The 20,651-nt window shown below is 38.5% G+C and overlaps 2 protein-coding genes across 4 annotated transcripts in view; both read left to right on the forward strand.

Annotated features, from left to right (window-relative positions):
• Nucleotides 1-2,421, forward strand: part of KLHL5 (kelch like family member 5) — a 50,163-nt gene extending 47,742 nt beyond the window's left edge. For all 3 annotated transcript variants that reach the window (XM_063401788.1, XM_063401789.1, XM_063401790.1), the window contains one exon: nucleotides 894-2,421. In XM_063401788.1, the coding sequence (XP_063257858.1) occupies nucleotides 894-950 (57 nt within the window). In that variant the 3' untranslated portion in view covers nucleotides 951-2,421. The remainder of the gene's footprint in view (nucleotides 1-893) is intronic.
• Nucleotides 2,422-2,831: 410 nt separating this feature from the next.
• Nucleotides 2,832-20,651, forward strand: part of WDR19 (WD repeat domain 19) — a 39,457-nt gene continuing 21,637 nt past the window's right edge. Inside the window, exons 1-19 of the mRNA XM_063401791.1 lie at nucleotides 2,832-2,924; nucleotides 4,302-4,393; nucleotides 4,477-4,542; nucleotides 6,053-6,178; nucleotides 7,828-7,943; nucleotides 8,495-8,610; nucleotides 8,942-9,022; nucleotides 9,375-9,487; nucleotides 10,752-10,925; nucleotides 12,117-12,187; nucleotides 13,327-13,499; nucleotides 13,598-13,712; nucleotides 14,447-14,553; nucleotides 14,956-15,078; nucleotides 16,365-16,514; nucleotides 17,039-17,186; nucleotides 17,805-18,009; nucleotides 18,584-18,743; nucleotides 19,384-19,494. Of these exons, the coding sequence (XP_063257861.1) occupies nucleotides 2,919-2,924; nucleotides 4,302-4,393; nucleotides 4,477-4,542; nucleotides 6,053-6,178; nucleotides 7,828-7,943; nucleotides 8,495-8,610; nucleotides 8,942-9,022; nucleotides 9,375-9,487; nucleotides 10,752-10,925; nucleotides 12,117-12,187; nucleotides 13,327-13,499; nucleotides 13,598-13,712; nucleotides 14,447-14,553; nucleotides 14,956-15,078; nucleotides 16,365-16,514; nucleotides 17,039-17,186; nucleotides 17,805-18,009; nucleotides 18,584-18,743; nucleotides 19,384-19,494 (2,253 nt within the window). The 5' untranslated portion in view covers nucleotides 2,832-2,918. The remainder of the gene's footprint in view (nucleotides 2,925-4,301; nucleotides 4,394-4,476; nucleotides 4,543-6,052; nucleotides 6,179-7,827; nucleotides 7,944-8,494; nucleotides 8,611-8,941; nucleotides 9,023-9,374; nucleotides 9,488-10,751; nucleotides 10,926-12,116; nucleotides 12,188-13,326; nucleotides 13,500-13,597; nucleotides 13,713-14,446; nucleotides 14,554-14,955; nucleotides 15,079-16,364; nucleotides 16,515-17,038; nucleotides 17,187-17,804; nucleotides 18,010-18,583; nucleotides 18,744-19,383; nucleotides 19,495-20,651) is intronic.

Here is a 20,651-nt window from a genome sequence, read left to right on the forward strand (position 1 = left end):
GACCATCTGTATGTACCTTTGTATCCTTAGCCTTGACCCTTTATATCTCACTGAATGCCATGATCCCAGTATGTAGGATAGTTTCAAACCCTTCCCAGAGGGATTTGGAAATATTTGTGTACCTTCCTTCTCTTTTGATTTGTCAGCAAAAGAGTCTGCCACCTCTTCATCTTCACACAACTCAGGAGAAGGCAGTGGAAATTTCTTAGGTTGTTGGAGCTACAGACAGCTCTATAAAAATCTATTGTTCCTGGGAAAAAAAAAAAAGAAATGGAGGAGTTGGCATAAACAGCCTCTGTCTTCAGGATAGCCTCTGTACCATGGGAAGCAAAGGGGAATGTTAGAAACTACTGCCCTCTGTTCAAGTCCAGCAGAATCTCAGCAGAAAAGGGCCTTGCCAGAAGTAAATTCTATTTGCAATTGAAGAATAAACACTGGTAAATTTATTCTGATTTCAAGAACCCTTAACAGGATTTTATCCAATAATCAAGTAAAAAGGAGAGATTGTCCTAATAATTTTAGACATTTTCTGTTTCTGAGAAATGTATATTTTTACCACTGTTTACTCAGTTGTTTGGCTTCTAGTTCAGGTATCCAGTTTGTACTATTAAAAAAGGTTTCTTTTTCCTGCAATACTGAATAATTGAAGTTATCAATAAGAATTGCTTGATGTCTGTAGCACTTGCCATTGATTTCAGAGGGCTTCACTCTGTTATATAAAATATCTTTACTTTTTCTTTGTGTTTGTATCCAATTTTGGACCATTTTGTAAGTTGTGTTAACAGAGCATGGGTGATACTGTCATTCTGCTGCAGCCATATAATTAGGGGAAAAATTACTTAAAGCCGACTGCATTTATCTCACAGATGGTTTGTTTGTTTGTTTTTTTACAGGTTGCACCATTGTGCTTAGGAAGAGCTGGAGCATGTGTTGTGACTGTAAAACTCTGAATTATTTTCTCTGGGAAAGTGACATTCTCCTGTGTAGACTCAGAGGATTACTTCTTCCTCAAGCAAACTACGAGTGCACCAGTAAACACCAGGTGCAGGATATCTGCCACAGAAAAGTGGTCTGAAGCCGACATGATGTTCTTATGGACCAATATTAAGCACTTTTTAAGAACTTCCCTTTGTCATGCATATGTTACAATATGTTACAATTCTACTTGTAAGAAAGTCAGCTGCAACCTGCCTGCCTGCAAGTTGGCAGCAGAGGACTTCTGTTTAGGAAGCACTAAGAAAATGAATGAACTCAATATAATAATCAAATGTTATGGTTCCAGGGCCTTGATTTCCCCAAATGCAGAGCAATGATACTATAAATGGACATACTTTGTTATAATGGGGTCTATCTCTGAGTGAAACAAATTACAGGATTGGACCCCATAAATTTAATTTGCTTGTAGTAAATGCAAATAGGTATCTGAGTGACTACAAGGCAGGCTAACAAACCAATGCAAACTATTGTAAATGGCAGGTGTAATGCCTACCTTGGAAATGAAGTTGTGTATTTGGTGAATCTTTTGCACTTTTTATCATCATTCCTAGTTTAGAAAACTTTTTATTTAACCAAAGCCTTATTTTAAATATTGTCTTATGCTAACGGAAACCTGCTATTTAATAACTTCTGACAGATATTTTTGACATCCAGTGTACTTTTTGGATTTTCAAAGTTGTTATGCAAGATGCAGAACATCATACGTTTTTCTCTGCTTTGGTTCTTGTATTTACTTTGCTATTTGTATGAGTTATTGGAATAATTCTTAAGTGTGATAAACAATTAACCAATTTAAGTTTAACATTTGCACTTTGGAATTTTTGAACCATTCCATGACATCTAGACTAATTACATTTTTAAATGAGGCTTTGCACTACTATGAGAAGTATAATTTTATAAGATGAAGAAATTGTCTGTCTTTCCTGTAAGGTTATTTAAAAGTGTAAAGGGCCCAATCCTGCCAGATGCTCAGCTGCTACCATTCAAGCATGTTCAGCATCTTACAGGAGAGTGAAGTGTGCCTTGCAGGACTGTATAAAATTAGTCACCTTATTTAAGTTACCTGGTTTTTTCGATACTTTATAATTTGCCTTTCTCGAGCCCTCTACTGTTACACCGAATTGCTTTGAACGGTCGAAATGTTCTCGGGAGAAGCCTTTTTGTATTTGCTTTTACGTGCCTTGTCTCTTTTGTTCTCCGAACAGCACCGCGCGTGAAAAACGGGAAGATGTGAACTCATTGAATGTTTAGGGTTTGTTTTTTTAAAAAAAAAGTTTGAAGTGCCCGATATCCAAAGTCCTTTGTACATTTGTAATTTTAAACGTGTGTTTTAACGCTCTCGGCGAACCGTTTATTGTTTTCAAAGAAATCGGTGACACTTTGTGATGAAGCTTTGCAGTTGGAATACAGCTGATCTCAAGAGGCTTTGCTGGCGGCTGTGTGCCTTTGTTCCCTCGCTTAGAGCCCGTTCTGCCTGCCTGCGCTCCTAACCCCTCCTTTTCCTCTGAGAACTGCCCGTACCCCTCTCTGGGGGCCGCGGCCTCACGTAGAGCTCCTCCCAGTGGGGGGGGGAGCCGAGGCCGGGCCCGCCCTCCGCCCGCCCTCCGCCCGCCCTCCGCCCGCCCTCCGCCCGCCCTCCGCCCGCCCTCCGCCCGCCCTCCGCCCGCCCTCCGCCCGCCCTCCGCCCGCCCTCCGCCCGCCCTCCGCCCGCCCTCCGCCCGCCCTCCGCCCGCCCTCCGCCCGCCCTCCGCCCGCCCTCCGCCCGCCCTCCGCCCGCCCTCCGCCCGCCCTCCGCCCGCCCTCCGCCCGCCCTCCGCCCGCCCTCCGCCCGCCCTCCGCCCGCTCCGTCTCCGCGGTAACCGCGGCGCCGTGGGCGGGCAGCGCAGGCGCGGTGCCGGCGCTGGCAGCCCGCGGTGGCCGCGATGAAGGTGGGTCTGGGCGGCCGCGGGGCGTCGCGGCCCGGGCGGGCCGGGCGGGCCGGGCGGGCCGGGCGGGGGGTGGCGCTGGCGGCCTGTGCGGGGCAGGGAGACGCGGCGGGAAGGGCCGCCAGCAAGCGGCAGGGGGGCCTGGTGTGCTTGCGTGCGCTCCCGTGTTTGTTTACTTTCTCCTGGAGAGACTTCGGGTAGAAGGGAGCTTAAAGGCCATCTAGCTGCAATGCCTCTGCGATGGGCCGGAACATCTTCTACTAGCTTGGGCTGCCAGGGCTCCATCCAGCCTGGCCTGGTATGCTCAATGGATGAGATGTCCACAACTTCCACGGGAAACCTGTTCCAGTGCCTCTCCACCGTCAGAGCAAATACCTCTTAATAACTCATCTAAACCTACTGGCTCAGTTTGAAGCCATTCCCCCTCGTTCTGCGGCTGCATGCTCTTATAGTAGTCCCTCTCTGTCTATCTTGTACGTTTCCTTCAGGTATTTAAAGTCCACAATTAGGTCACGCCAAAGCCTTCATCCCTCAAATCATCTTGGTGGCCTTCCTCTTTACCAAGATTTTAAAAATTATTTTTCAAAATCAGACGTCATTGTCAGATGTGGTTTGTGAGTGTGGCATGTGGCGATTGCATTTTTGTCGTTCTTGTGAGCAGAACGCAGATTCAGTGTCAGGAATGCCTCAGTTTACACTGACCCAAAGGAAGGGATAAGAACCTGTGGCAGACTTGAGCAAGCCTGAGAGGCATTTGGTGGACAGCGGGTGTTGGTGTTTATCTTAGGACATATAGGGATATAAGGCACGATAGCAAGCTGTGAGACAAACTTGTGGGCTTTATTTTGCACCCAAGTTACAGCAAAATATCTGGGTGGTGTGAAAGAAAAAGGACATTCAGATTTTTTTTCTATAGTATGTTGCTTTGAGATCTTAGCTTTTAAGACCCAGCAATTCAGAGTAACAAAAAGGTTACCTATCTCTATAAGAGTGAATGTTGAGCCTTTTGTGTTTTACAAACTAAGGATGCTTTCTGGTCCCACAACTATTAACATTGTGGTCTGTGAACTAGAATGGGAGAGTCTCATGCAAATTTTTTTGTTCTACTAAGAGGCAAAAATAATAGTTTTATTAGAGTCACAGTTCTCTATGCAGACACTCCGCAGCAGAAACCTCAATTTTTTCCACTTGAAAGAACTTTTATGTGGGATTTTGATACTTTGGTGCACTGGAATCTCACAGAAGTTGTGTTTGGATTGTTTGGGGGGGATTTTACCTCCACAGTACTCAGTTGCTAACATGCTAGGAAGTTGTAGTATTCTTATCTCTTATGATTTTAAGATGTATCATTTCCTACTTTCTTTTTTTTTTTTTCCCCAGGAAGTATTCAGTGTGTGTGAAAAAGCTTGGTCTGGTTCACCTGTGCAGTTTGCTTGGCAGAAAACTTTAGGAAATTTTCTTGCTGTAACAGGGTAAGATTGCAACTATTTATTGCATTTGTCCATCAAAATTACTGATAAAGAAAGAGAATTATTCTATATATTAATCTTTTTAGAGGTGATCGTGCTGTGAAAATTTTTGATCGTCATGGTCAGAAGAAAAATGAAATCAGCCTACCAGGGTAGGTACTAAGATAGGTTTAAATTATTTTCTTTGTTGTTTTTTTAAAAAATGCTTCTCTTCTTTGAGATACTGAGAGAATGCAAGAAATTTGTAGGACACTATACTATCTCTGGTGAACATACCTGTCAGGGAAGACAAATTGTGTAATTGTGAAAAAACTACCTGTCACATTAAGAAAGATCATAAATGAGGTTGTGTGCAATATATCCTTGCATTCTTGCTGCTGTTGATTTTCTAACAGTTTGTTATCATGGCTTTGCTGAGGAAAGATACTCCATTGGTTTACATCACTGGCAGAAATGTACACGTTGGCATTGTTGCTTTTGGTCAAGGTGATACTTCTGAAGCGAGGGTTTTTTTTTCCCAGCTTATCACAATTTGGTCACATCAGAGAATGGTATGGAAGTTTACAAACTGGATTTTTTTCAGATTAAATTTAAAAACTTGTGTACTTTGGAAGACATATTGAACTTCTTAAAAGGCAGTCAGACCATAGGAATAGGCTGGATAGGAACCAGTGGAAGCCTCCCTAGGGAAAAATGGTGTGACATTGGTGTGACCCAAAAATTGGGTCATCATATTGGTTTGCTTAATAAATACACTTTTATTGGGCACCATTAATACCTCATGTAGTTTCATTTGTGTACTGCTCATCTCTTCTTAACACTTAAACTGTTATTAGTCATCATGGAAATTTTAAATTTTATTTCTAATTACCTGATTAATTTCAATGAAGATAAACCCCTTAGTCAAGGCAAAACTCCCCTAGTCTTTAAGGCTGAAACCTCTAGTCAAGAGTATAGCTTTAATTTGCAGAGTGTCACTTATATAGCCCTGTGTCGTTAGTAAATATGAGCCAGACTCACTTAGTTCCCCAAGAAGTCTAGAAATCCAGTTTTTGTAGTTCATGCTAGTTGCCGCCTTGCACCAAACCAAGAGATGCAATTCTCATTTTTTTCACCAGACTCGCTGTATTTCACTGACCATCACATCTTGCTGTTTGGGTTAGGTGGCATTCATAATATGGTCTGGCTGTGTCAGTCACTTTTGCTTGGTAATATGGTAATATCCATGGCCCAGGTCTTTGTGTGCAGTGTTCTGCACAATGTATGACAAATGCACATTCTCCCTGGTAAATTGTCAAAGTGAGGAAAGCTGTGTGGAATCAGAGGTGTGTTACTGAAAAAATAGTCCTCACTCTGAATAGCCTCTAACAAACCAGAACCTTACAGAGGACTTTCACTGTCTCTTGAAAATCAAGGTGACAGTATTTCAAGTACTAGAACACACACAGCAGTGTTTTTATGACCTTCCTCTCAGCCCCTGTCATGACTGAGATTTGAGTAAGAGTAGGGTTGCTATAAAAGTAGTTTACAGATAAATCTGCAACCTGTCATGGGTTTGGAGGGGAGGGGAAAGGAAGAGTATGGGCTCAGTTGCATAGTTCTGGCTGTTTCTATACACCTACAAACATATTTTAACATTCTTAGTGATTTTTTTCTCTTCAGTAACTGTGTTGCTATGGACTGGGATAAGGATGGAGATACTTTAGCAATAATCACAGACAAATCTAGCACCATATTTCTATGGGATGCAATCACAAACAAAACAAGCCAAGTAGACAGTGGCATGAGGTAAGAAATTTTTTTTTAACATGTGTATTTAAAGACTTGGACCACTGTGACTTGTTGATGTGGGGGCTATATTTCAAGATCATCTTTTTATTGGAGTCCTCATATGTACTAATTAAACTAATATGCTGCAGTTAATTGCTAAATTATTTTTTATATGATTTGCTGGTTATGAAGTGTTTGCTATGGATGAGGATTTTGGGGGTTACAGGGTGTTTGTTTATTTTTTGGGTGTCAGCAGTGCCATAGTCTCTAGAGAGCCTCTCTTCCATGTTTCAACAAGGATGGGTGAATTTTTTTGTGTATCTGCACTGGCCACTCTTTATCGTAAGTCTGTCATACCAGCTAAAGGGAGCTTAAAAATAAAGGAAGTTATATCAGTGGTACTAAGATTTTTTTCCCCTTAGATTAATAAGGGGGCCAAAATGCTATTATTATCACAAATTAGACTAGTTTAGGATAGAAGGAGATATCTAAGGTTCAAAGCCTTACCTTTCTGAATTTGGCCACAGACTGAAACCTCTTCTGGGGTTTGCATAACCATCAAGCATTGAGTTAATAGATAAGCTTGGTTGAACAATTAAGCTTTTGGCTTCTTTGAGTCTATTCCACTAAACTCTTGCATTCTACATAAACATTCTTCCTGTAGGAAAGGGTGTGGAAGCAACTCTGTCCTATGTTTGTTAAGATGTATGTTATAGACGTTATATTGTGGGAATGAACAGACCATACTGTACCATTTTCATGTGTGAACAAACACTGCCAGTATGCAAGCAAAAAAGAACATAGAAGGTACTTAACAGAATGGAGTCTGCAGTTAATTGCAGTTCCTTTGTGACCTTTCTCTCTAATACTGGAGGTAAATTGCTTACTGGAGGCAGTCTTGCCAGAACATTATATATCAATACAAGTCCCTAATCCCTTTTTTTTTTGTCACAGTGTTAATTGCTTAGGCAGTGTGATAATGAGGCTTTTCTGGTATCTTTCCCTTTTTGAAATTAGAAAAGCTCCCTTATATGCAACCCAAAGACACTGGAGGTAATTTCACATGTCAATATTTGAAATTTCTTTCAAATTTCTATTGCATGCCTACAGTGAAATTTAAAAAGATGAGAGGGACTGCACTAATTGGAAAATTCTGGTTTAAATTTTTTTGCTTAAGAGGCTCTTTGTCTTTTAACATGATGTATAGTATCTGTATAGCCTTAAATATACGTCAAAATAGGCCATGCTCTATCTTAAACTTGAAGTTAAAATAGATCTTTCTAACTTCTTTATTACATTGACTAGAACCAAATCTACTCACTTTTGAGTTGGCTAAATGCACAGAGTTATTGAAGTACAAAAAAAGAATACAAAAAGTGACTGGAAAATTGCCAGTGATTCCATCAAAGACTCTCGATGTTTGTGAACTCATTTTCATTTGTACAAGTCACTTTACATTACCTCATACAATTTTGCTTTGCTTTTACTATCTTCTGCATACTTTAATAATTCTGATGTTGGTAGAGAACATTTGCTTCATTTAAAAGTTCTCCTTGGTCTGTATGACTCATAAAGACAAATGCAGAATTTCTTATGCGAAATGTTTTAATATGTGAACACGTGAAAGGAATCTCTACTAGACAAAATAAAATTTTTCTTTGTTTCAGAGATGCCATGTCTTTCTTGTTGTGGTCTCGAGTTGGAGCCTTACTTGCTGTTGGAACAACCAAGGGGAACTTGCTCATATATAACCGTCAGACTTCTCGCAAGATTTCTGTTCTTGGTATGGGCTGGTTTGAAACTACTCAGGCACATGTGAAAGTGGAATTTTGCTAATATACATATTTTCCTTTTCAGTTCTCTGTATGAGCATCCAGGTAAAAAATGTGCTCATACTCAACTTGCACCTTCTACTTTGGTGTACTCAGCACAGCATTTTTAGAGTATACTAAGTTTTATATATATATACAAATATCTAATACTGCCTCATGGGGCACTTGTGTTACCTTTCTTGCAAAGGATTTGTGAGTTAGTTCATTTGCTAAGTTACTCTTTCTTACCTGCTTAGAGTACCTCTGCGCATAAAGGCTGAGGATGTAATACAATCTCTATAAATGTGATGCAAAGAAATGCAAGAACAGGGGCTGTGCTATTTCATATAAAGTCAAAAGACTTCCATCTGAGAGCAGTTTTTTTAAAAAAAGACTCTTGCTGTGACAGGTTGTTTCACATTCTGACAATTGGTGTTTGAGTGGCCAAATGGTGTATATTTCCATCACAATTTTTTTTGTAGTCATGTTTGATTTGTGTCGTATAGTTTTTTTTCTTTTTCAGGTAAACACACTAAGAAGATTACTTGTGGCTGTTGGAGTACTGAAAACCTCCTTGCTTTAGGTGGTGAAGACAGAATGATTACTATAAGCAATCAGGAAGGGGATACTATAAGACAGGTAATATTTATAGCACACATTTGATATTAAGGTGTACATTAATACTCCTAGTTCCCAAGAAAGGTTGGAACTGTGGGAGCCTTTTGAATCCCAGTGCTTTCAAGGACAAGGAGCATTTTTTTTCAGTATATTTTATGCTAACGTGTCATTAAGACCCAAACTGAGGTCATGTTTTCTCCAATGATTTTCTTGATTTTGGAACTAAATGCAGTAGCAACTTTCCCTGTCTGTCGTTGTGCAAAATTATACATGGCAGGAATAATGCAATTATTTATCATCAGTATGTGCTGCATTACCTGTTGGTTTCTCAATCTGCACTTCTTTCTTGCAGACCTCAGTAAGCTCAGATCCCAGTGACATGCAGTTCTCAGTTATGAAGACTGATGAAAGAGTATCAACCAGGGAAAGCACAGTAAGAAGTCACTACAAAATACGGTAGTTCAAGTGGGATTAATCTAACAGGATAACTCCATGTGACCTGCTGTCTTTTCTTCTGAGGAAATGGGGCTGACTTCTGTAGGAGAAAGTCTTGAATTTGAGATGTGTGTTCTGCTGAGTTTGCATTTAGATTTGTGAACCACTTGCTCATGCAGGGGAATGTCCTGAAAATCTCTTCCACTGTTGATGAAGATTCAAAATTCAAATCCATGGGATTCTTAAGGATTATTCAAATTCCTAAATCTCATAATTTAGTGAAGATACAGGGCCTTATTTAAAGTGATGCCATTCGTGTCATGTTAATTTTTCTTTTCATTCATTGGCAGGTGAGTGTAGTGGTTGGCAAGAGGACTCTCTTCCTTTTTAATTTGAATGATCCTGATAACCCAATTGATCTGAAATTTCAGCAGCCTTATGGCAGTATTGTAAGCTACAAATGGTGAGCAGAACTTTCTTAGTTAATTATTCTAGTATTAAGAACCCGACTGTTTTCCAAGTAGTTCTGATAAATGCTGTAAACAAAATCATATATCCCTTGCTCAGACTGGGTTTTTGTTGGCTGTATTATAGATTACTTACTGTGTTATTTTCAGTAATTCTTTTCCAAACACAAGGTAGTCTATATTTTTTAACTGTTTTACTTGATGATTCAATAGCTATAAAACCAGTATTTTCCAACAGAATCACTGTTGGTATGCTCAGCTTTAAACAAAAATATGTTGCTGTCTTGACAGAAGATTAAACTGAGGGGTTTATAGGTTTTTTTCTGTTGCAATGAGTAACTGATGAAAGAGCTGGGGGCAGAGTTGTGTCCTTCAGCGGGTTTGTTGGTTTGCAAACTCTGCAAAGTTCTTGTAGCCCTCTTAATGTGCAATACCATTGGTAATGTTCCTATGAAGAAAACCTAAGCTAGAAGTTTCATATCTGTACCAGAAAAGTAGCTGTACTATTTCTGTATCTTTGAATCATTACAGCTTGTCTTTTAATGCCTGTTCAGTCAACGTGGAATTGACATCCCTTTACACTACAACTCTAAGGAAACCTGAAGCTGTGTGCTTCTTAGTTTATGACCATGTGTAACAAGGTGTACCTGGGCTGTTTCCCTTGCAGTGCTTTTTCTTGCAGTTGAGCTAATGAGTTATTGTTTGAATTCGTCTTTACATGCTGAGTCTATTTGTGCCTTAACCCTCATTATTTCTGCTTGACACTATGAGAAATAAACAGAATTCACAGATGTGTTGCTTTGGTACTTCCACTGTGTTCACCGTGCCCCTAAGGGCACAGTGACTGGCATTATTGTTTTGACATGGCTTTGATGGGACCACATAGGCCAGAACCTTGAAATTGAAGTTGCCAGCTTCTGGTATGCTTATTTCAATGAAGATACTAGAAATCTTTCTCCTGGCATCACTGCCATGTGTGCAGCTTGTTGAAAATAAAGTGGCTTTATAGAATACAGGAGAGAATAAAGCTGGCTTAAAAGGCATCTGGGCACAGACATGGTTCTGTCTTTTAAGGACCTTTGATAGTTTTTCCTTAACCTGTTTCATATTATATGGTTCAAGATGATATATATAAATTCCCATAATTTATTTTTTCTGTTACTAGGAGGCATTGACTGTACTCCAGCAGTCTGGAAGAAAATGCTTTTTGCATATTGCATGAATAGATCTCTTTTTTAAATTGATGCTTTTTTGTGACAGGTATGGTGATGGCTACATTATGATTGGTTTTTCACAAGGGTGTTTTGTAGTCATTTCTACACACATTCGTGAAATAGGACAAGAAGTCTTTCAAGCTCACAATCATAAGGATAATCTCAGCAGCATTGCTGTATCACAGTCATTAAACAAAGCTGCATCATGTGGAGACAATTGGTAAGTAGTTGTTTTGTATATAAAGAATAGAATTAATCTCCCAGAGCTGGAGCTACTGGGCATTCACACTGTGCTAGCTAAGGCTTCAAGGCTCCCTAAGAAGTGAATTTAGACAAGGTAAGATGAATTGCTCTGTGGAACTGCTGTTTTGCCTAGAGTTAGGGGAAGCTATTATGGCCAAAAATCTCTGCAACTGTAATTAATATAATTAATTTTAAACAAAAAAGAAATAAACTTAAGTATATATTATTCCTTTGAGTCATTCTTTTTCTGTTATGTTGCTTGGCTACAAAAAGTCCACATTTCTTTACTGAGATTTATTGATTGACCATAAATATCTGCTTAACAACAGGAGAAAAATTAATTTAAATCTCTGTTGAGTATGCTGATACTTGATATCCTCCTCTCTGCTGTTTGGTCTTACCTGTAGTCTAGACAAAAGTTGAAAAGTGTGAGCAATTAAGGAAATAATAATTAAATACACTGGAGTTTTTCCAAAATGTTTTGTGCCTATGATAGAATAGCTCCTTTAGCTCCTCATTTGCTAATCCCTGATTCTGTGATATCTGAATTCTTCAGCAAAAGAGGAATTGTGTCATAGTAGAAGTCAAACTGTTCTCTGTGCCCTCAGCTCTGAGTAGGATGCACTGCTGATTTATGGCACTTGCACATCAGCTGTGAGCAAAGCATGGTGCAACTTCAAGCACTTGAGCCTAAATAGCTCAAGAACAGTAGGGGTTATTTCTTTAAGGAGTGGTTTAACTTGCATTGAGTGACAGCATAAGTGAACTCTCACTCTGTCCCTTTTGTATGCAGCAGGATTGAAAGTATTTTTTGCATCTGTGTTTCAAGCCCTGTGTGTCCATCAGTAATGTGTTTAAAAAATAAATTGCTATAACAGATCAAAAGGGAATAACAGTCAATTCCCAACCCTAAATTCTTTCAAATTGGATTTGTGCCTTTTCCTCAAATTGTAGTTCTCTGAATAAATATTTTTGTACTGTGATACAGTGATACACTATTTACAGTGATGGATAATAACATGTTGTTTGTTAGGAAATTGAAGACATTTTGCATTTGTGTTCTACTTTTTGCTCCATTAGGCTGTCTTGATTGGACTGGGTTTCTTCCAGTTAATGATAACTGAGATTTAGAAGGGTGGGAATGACTGACTCTTTATTTTTGTTTTAGCGTTAAAATCCATGATCTGACAGATATGAAAGAAATGTATGCCATAATAAACTTGGATGATGAAAACAAAGGTATGTTAACTTTCTCCATGAGAATAGAAATTTTTACAAATGAAATAAATTGGAATTTTGACAGTGTCTCTATTCATGGAGTGAAAGTACTGCTGTTGGAAAAACTGTGTAAATACAGAATTTTTCAAAAACTCCTGCTTTCCCAACTTGTATTTATTAGGTGACCTGTTAGAAAATGGGAGCATATTTTACCTTTTCAAAGTATAGAGAAGTACAACTCTCAGAATATTTGATCAGTTAATGTTGTGCAGTTTTGAATCTGTATTACAGTATATTCAGATTATTACAATAATACACTTAACTGGTTTCTGCTTCTTGCCATGATTTGTTTTTTGTGCTTTTCAGCATGTCTTGTACTAACATTAATATTTGATTTGGTTTTGTCCTGATGTACAGGACTTGTGCCAGTGGCTTCAGTGAACAGTGTTACAAAACCATTTTCCTGAGTAGTGAATTTCCACCCTTATCTCCTCATGTAGTGTTTGTAAATGCTTCAGTTATTGTCAAGTAGCTGGTTGCCTCCAGCATTTTAATTTCTAAGAACCTTCCTTTTAAATTTTTTTCTTTTTAAGAAATTTAGGATATTTTCAGCACAACACTTCCCTGTCTCCCTTGGAATATTGGTGTTAGCCAGTTAGAGTATGATTTTTCTAATGACATTTTCAGACACTGATGAGGAAACAACATTTCAGTGTTTAATACTTACTGATTTGGCAGTAAGGAGAATAAGATGGAATTCTGCCCAGCTGCTTCCAGTATTATGGATCTCTTTGAATATGCTGCCTGAACTGTCAGTGTTGAAAAGAGGAAGAGTGTTGATCAGTTTTGTAACAGATCTGTAATCTGGTCTAGTGGAAGGTAACTTGCACCTACATGGCCTTTAAGGTCCCTTCCAACTCAGACCATTCTGTGATTCTGTCAGGTCTTCACTCTCAGGAAAATGCTCTATCAGTAAATTATGTGTTTGATTTGAGTGATTCTGATTGATTTTGGAATTGTATTAACTGGCTAGCTTTGAGTACATTAGTACCTATATTAATTCCTACCATTTTCACAGTTTAGAGCAAAATAATTGCTTGTTGGTTGCAGTAGTTAAAGAAAGGACTGTATTTTTTTACAAAACCTTCTGAACATTTTAGGTGTAGATCAGATGTCTTGGACAGATGATGGACAGCTGTTGGCAGTATCTACACGAAGAGGATCGCTCCACGTTTTCCTGACAAAGCTTCCAATCCTTGGAGATGCTTGCGGTACACGGATTGCATACCTCACTTCTCTTCTTGAAGTCACCGTAGCAAATCACGTGGAGAGCGTATGATAACCTCTTCCTTTCTAACTTCATGTAGATGTAATTAAAGTAAGTATTAAAAGTGGATGAAAACTGTATTATTTTGTTTTGTTTTCTTACAGGAGCTACCAGTCACAGTCTCTGTTGAAGTAGAGCCCAGTTTTGTCGCTATTGGTGTTTATCATTTGGCTGTAGGAATGAACAATCGGGCTTGGTTTTATGCACTTGGAGAGAATAGTAAGCATCAATTTAGTTCTCTTAAAACTAATGCAGCACTCTGTCTTAATATTATTAATTCAGTATTGTGTTTAACAGTTCTGGACATTCCACGTTGTACAATAAAGACTTGAGTTGTCTATGGTCCTGCTTCAGCCTGCAAATAATGTTTGCAGGCTGAAGCGGATTTGGCAAGGCATTATAAATAATGGAAATAAAACTTCTTCTTTGTGTTATTGGTCTTGAAATGTAGACTGTTGCTTACTTGCTTTTTTCACATCATCTTGTTAATCAATGAAGGACTTCAGGCTTTTGAGACATTATATATCTGTGTCTCAAAGTACTGAGTTTGGCAAAATACCTAGGAGCCATGATCAGAGAGTTTAGATTTTTGGTTTGGCAGATCTTCATGTTGTTTGTATGAGAAAAGCAAAATTTGGTTATGCTGTGTCCAAATTTTAGATGGTGGATTTCAAACTTTCATGTTTTTCTAAGCATCCCCTTTTTTTCAGTGACACTAAACTAAATGAAACTGTAACAATACTAGTCAGAGTTGCATGGGAAAAGAGTTTCTCTTGTAGTTTCTAACCAGTTGTCTGATCTCTAAGAAGAAAGTCTCTTTATGTGTGACTTGTCCCCTCTCTGCTCTGTTGTGAGATTTTCACTTCTGCTTACTCAGCTGCAAATTTAGATAAGTGAAGACCTGTACAAAATCAAAATATTTTTACCTGATCTTTTCTGTTTGAATCCTTTAGATGTAAAAAAGCTTAAAGATGTGGAGTACCTGGGGACAGTAGCAAGTATGCACCTTAATTCTGATTATGCTGCTGCTCTATTTGAGGGTAAAGTCCAGTTGCATATGGTAAGAGCTCTGGCAGTTTGGATTGTTGAACTAATGAGTTGATATAAGCTGAACCAGTTAATGTAATTTTAAAAACTAAATAAAATGCAATGATTGTCAGTTAATGGAGATAAAAAACCCTTCAGAATAGTTTTGCTGTCTAAGTAAAATATAGAGCTGAATTTCTGTAGACATAGAAATACAACCTAGGCTAGAACAGGTGAAGAAAAACATTTTCTTGTCAGCTGTTTAACAGGTTTTATTTTAAAGGTCTCTGGTAATATGACAGAAGCAGATGCTAGGTTCTTAAGGGATGCACATGCAAACTTTTCATCTAATTTTCTACAGTTCAGTGCAAGAAACACTATGATATGCTATTGTTAACAGCGGAGTTTTTCAGTTCATTCTGTCCTTTATATTTAGATAGAAAGTGAGGGTTTGGGTGCTCAGGAAGAACGAGAAACTCGACTTTTCCCAGCAGATGATGATAAATACCGAATTTTGTGTCATGCTTTAACTAGTGACTTCCTCATATATGGTACAGATGTAAGTATTACTTCTTTTAAAAGATCTTTTTAGATGGAGTATATTTCTGTCTGAATTTTTTTGATTACTGCTCATGCTTTTGGCAAAACAAAAAGTGCATCTGTGACCTTTGAGTGGATTATTTTCTATACAAGAACTTTGAGCAAATACAGTCAAAATTGCATCCAGCTTCCTTTACTGTTTCATTTATATGACGTGCATTGGCAGGAAGTTTAAGTTTTGCTTTTACTAGTGTTTGTTGCAAAACATTGCTTTTAATAGCAGAACTTAATTCTATTGCATTAATGAGAGGGTTGGCAATGAAAATGTCTTCCAGATATAAGAACAAACATAGCACTTGCCTTGCAAATTTGTTGATTTAGGTGGTGATGTGAAAAATGCGGACAGAAAGGTACTCATGTGTACAAATATCACAGCAAAAATGGAAGTCTTGACTTGCTACTGAAGCCTTTGTCCAAAGAGAATTTTTGTAATGTGTTTCAACAAGAATAGGAGTTAAGGAGGGAACTGAGGAAGGATGTGGACATGCTTATGGATTTTTCTGGAGATTTTTTTTTTCTGTATGGAGGGTAGTTTTTTGTCCTTTTAATATTTTCTGGCACTGGGAATGCAGGGTATGTTTGGCTTTGTAGTAGCATGCTCTTTGTGATATTGACCGATGTATCGACCTCCCAGAGGAAAGGCAGAACTGTCTCTGGTTTAATAACTGAATGTGAGTTTTGTAGCAGATGAGGCCTTTCCCACCTCCTCAGTATCTAAACTGATACTGGCAAATTTGAAGTACTAAATTTGCAATCAATCAATTTCATGTGTACAAATTCTACCACTGCTGTCAAAAAGCACATTTTTTTAAATTATACCTCATACCACAAATCAGTTTGATTGCTTTTATTCCCTGAGTTAGGTGCCTATCTTCTTAACTATGTGTGGTTCTTCCTTGGAAGCAAATTTTACAGCTGTTTTTGAAGGTTAGGCTTCTCTCAGCAATGAGACAGACATTTGATTTGTTTAGAGAACTGCACAGTAAACTCTCCACAAAGCAGAGCAAAATAAATATTGAACCCAACAGAAAACCCCTCAAACCTGCCAAATCCATTCTTTGTCCCCCAAATTTTTTTCCTGTCTTGCCCAAAAACAGGATGTGAGAATAAAGCAAAAAAAAACCTTTTGGAAGTCTTTTTTTGAACACTTGGTGTACTCTGAGGTGGAAGACACTACAGCCAAACTAATTACCTGCTTGCCACTTACTGATGTAATTATGAACATTTTCTATTATTTCTTGTTAGACTGGAGTTATTCGTTATTTCTACATTGAAGACTGGCAATATGTGAATGAATATCGACATTCTGTCAGTGTGAGAAAGGTTTTTCCAGATCCCAATGGAACCAGAATGGCTTTCATAGATGACAAAAGTGATGGCTTTGTCTATTGTCCAGTAAGTTAGTGTGGATACCAATACAGTATATTTACAAGCAGGCTCTTCAACTATAGTATAGTGTTTTTAAAAGAAAATTAAGAAGGTTTTATCACTCCAGCATGTATGCTGATAGAAGGAATTGGCAAGGAAGCTTGAAGATAATTTAATGACAGTGTAAGGAAATAAAATCTGTCATCCTAGATTAGGACAATTTCATTATACTAAGTTCCTGATTGGTAATTTTCAAAAATGTATGTGTTTGTGTGTTTAAATACAGATAATTTAGCCAGTTTCACTGCCCCTCTCCTTACCTTTTTTTTAAGAATAGTAAATATCATCTATATCATGTGTATTTTCTCCACTTCAAATTTAAGTTTTTGTGTTATTTAGAATCAATGCTTATAAGGAAACTTTTTCTTAAAACTATTTTCATATTTCTGCACTACTTACGTTATTTTTAAAATTTTAATCACAGCTGTGATGAATATTTTATTTCTTGCCTTAGTCACTTGGTAGTAATTTTACTTTTGCATTATATATAGGTAAATGATAGAGTATATGAGATTCCAGACTTCTCACCAACCATTAAAGGAATCCTGTGGGAAAACTGGCCAATGGATAAAGGTGTTTTTGTTGCTTTTGATGATGATAAAGTATACACTTACGTTTTTCATAAGGATGCCATTCAAGGTACCATAAGCTCTTTAAAAAGGGTTTTCTTAAAGATTATACTATTTTAGTTAATAAAGTAAAACATGTTCTGACTCTTCATTTGTCTTAAATAAAATGCATATAGAAATAAATAGTACTACAGAAGATTTGAAGTGCAACTGTTGAATAGAAAACTAGTTACTTTGCAGGTTTCTGTGTAAGGCCTCAAGGCATTTTGGTCTCAACTCCATAAGCTATTATAATATTTCATCTGAAAGTTACATGTGCTTCAGTTGTATTTTGATGCATTCATGAGAAAAATCTCAGGATCAGGGTGACAATATTTGCATCAGGGTCACCAAACTTGTATTCACTGAAATGTTGAAGTTGTAAACATAGCCATTTCTATATTTGCAAGGGAGAAACATTTAAATTTACCTACAAGCATTTGGAAAAGGACCTTACTGATTTAGAAGCTTTACATTCTGTATGTTTACTGAAAGATGTGTGCTTCTGTAGTTGCTGCTGACTGCCAGAATTACAGACCCTGAATTAATGCCCTGCAAATATACATGTTTTCAGCTGCTTGCTATACTTTTTACCATGTATGGATTTTTACAAGACATGTATTTTTTTCTTCCTGATCTTTGAATCTAGGATCAAGGATTATTTTGGCAGGAGGCACAGAAGTCCCATATTCCTATAAACCTTTGTTGTTGTATAATGGAGAATTAACTTGTCAGACTCAGAGTGGGAAAACACACAATATCTCTTTAAGTACTCATAGTTTCCTTGGCAATTTGAAGGACTTTGGACCTGATATGCTGAGACAAATGCTTACTCAGACTCTAATGTTGAAAAGGTACATCTGTATTTTAATTATATTGTGTAAATTGTTTTCTTCTGTGCTTATAGTTCAGTATAGCATATCCTGCTGGTTTTAAAGTGTCCTGCTGAATATTGATAAATCAGATTGAGCCATAAGTTCACATAGCTCTTCAGGCAGACCAAGCAAAGTAAATGACCCAGGGGTGGTTTGGGTTTTTTTCACTGTCAAGTTAATGCTTAAAGTAATTTTTTTCAAGACTTATTCAGGGTTTTGTGACAGTGGCTCCTTCAAAACTGGTAGAAGGTGCTTCTATTGTGCTGTCCTCCCACTGTAATGAAGCAATGCAAAATCAGTATAATGGAAAGAATGCCAGAGTAGGGAAAGCAGATGGTTTCCTGAAAAAGTATGGTAGAAACAGGAGAAATAGAACTGTAAGGTATGAGTATGTATTTTTCCTTTCTTCCTGATACATCTCTCTCTCCATGGCTTAGAAGTAAATGTTTTTTATGTTTTTTCTAACAGAGAGAGAAAAAATGTTGAGAGGGAGTTTTGAGTATAAGTAATACCTAAAATTAAAAGAATTGTAAATGTGTTTTACCTTCTATAGATTTTCTGAAGCATGGGAGATTTGCAGACTTCTGAATGACCAGTCTTGTTGGAATGAGCTGGGCAAAGCTTGCTTACATCACATGGAGGTGGATTTTGCAATACGTGTTTATAGAACATCTGGTAATGCTGGGATGGTGATGTCACTAGAGCAAGTAAAGGTAAAATGTAAAGTCTTACCTGGGAGATACAGTAATTTAATTCCTCTTTAAGAATTGCTGAATTCTTGGGGTATTTTTTTGCAGGGGGAAGGGGTTGTTTTTGTTCCAACAGAAGTTGAGTTGCTTTTGAGGGACATAGAGGATAAAGTGTCCAAACTGCAGACTGTTCACTTGGATTTCTCTTGAAGTGGTTGCAAGTCTCTACTGGACTGCACAGTATTTCTTTCTGCATTTATTTGAGACCAGCAGAATATATTCATGTCTCAGGCATTGGGAGGCTCTTATTTCCTTTTGTTATTTTTGAGAAAATGTTGAAGACTGCTATTAAAAAAATCCAAAACAAAACCAGGTTACATTTTTACATCTAAAAGTGAAATAGCTAATTATACTAATTATATATATATATATATATATATATACACACTTAAAATTATACATCTGCAAATTGCTGATTTTAGACAGTGTTATCTGTAGTGGCACGTAAGGGTTTTTTCTGGTTTGTAGGATCCAATATACATCGTTGTAAAATGTAAGGATATTTTATTTTACTATTTGCTTTATTTTTCTTACTAGATTATGTTATTTATACATTATTTATCTCCTTTTGGACTACTTCTGTACCTATTATGTCTTTCTACAGGGAACAGAAGACCACAACCTTTTAGCAGGACATCTTGCAATGTTTACTGGTGATTTTAATCTGGCTCAGGATTTGTATCTGGAATCCTCCTGTCCTATTGCTGCACTTGAGGTATTCATTTAAGATGTGTATATTTTCTGCTGGTTTTGTTTCCAGATTAATGCTGAAATATTTTACCTCCTGATAATTTTATCTTTTTATGGTTTTGATCTTGCCCACTGGGTGACCAGTGTCATAGACTATCCTGAAATGGAAGGGAACCACAAGGATCATTGAGTCCAACTCCTGGCCCTGCACAGGACAGCCCCAAGAGTCACACCATGTGCCTTGTCCAAATGCTTCTGGAACTCTGTCAGGCTTGGTGCTGTGACCACTACCTTGGGGAGCTGTTCAGTGCCCAGCCACCCTCTGAGTGAAGAACCTTTTCCTGAATGATATCCAGTGTAAAACTGCCCTGTTACAGCTTCAGGCCATTCCCTTGGGTCCTGTATCTGGGCACCACAGAGAAGAGATCAGTGTCTGCTCCTCCTCTTCCCCTCACAAGGAAGTTGTAGACTGTGACGAGGTCTCCCCTCAGTCTCCTCCAGGCTGAACAGACCAAGTGCCCTCAGCCACTCCTCACACACAAGCCTCCTTGAGGCTTCCCCTCAAGGGTCTTCATGATTGTTGTTGCCTTCTTTGGACACTCTCTAACAGCTTTAGATTCTTCTTACACTGTGGCACCCAAAACTGCACACAAGACACAAGGTGAGGCTGCCCCAGCTCAGAGCAGAGCAGGACAGTCCCCTCCCTTGCCTGGCTGGCCATGCTGTGCCTGATGTACCCCAGGACAGGGTTGTCCCTCCTGGCTGCCAGGGCACTGCTGACTCATTTTCAACTTGTCATGGACCAGAACCCCCAGGTCCCTTTCCATGTCACTGCTTTCCAGCATCTCATTCCCAGTCTGTCCGTACATGCAGGGTTGCTCTGTCCTAGGTGCAGAGTCCAGCACTTCCCCTTGTTAAACTTCATACAGCTGGTGATTGCCCAGTCCTCTAATTTGGCAAGGTTTCTCTTCAGGGCCTCCCTTCTTTTGAGGGAGTCAAGAGCTCTTTCCAATCTAGTATCATCAGCAAACTTATTTATTGTATCTTTGGGTCCTGTGTCCAAGTCAGTTATGAGGATGCTGAAGAGCACAGGGCCAAGGATGGAGTCCTGTGGAACCCCACTAGTGGCAGGTCCCCAGTCTGATGTCCCTCAATTCACTGACCCTTTGTACTGTCCTTGAT

The sequence above is a fragment of the Prinia subflava genome, chromosome 7, assembly GCF_021018805.1.
Source record: "Prinia subflava isolate CZ2003 ecotype Zambia chromosome 7, Cam_Psub_1.2, whole genome shotgun sequence".
Lineage (NCBI taxonomy): Eukaryota > Metazoa > Chordata > Aves > Passeriformes > Cisticolidae > Prinia > Prinia subflava.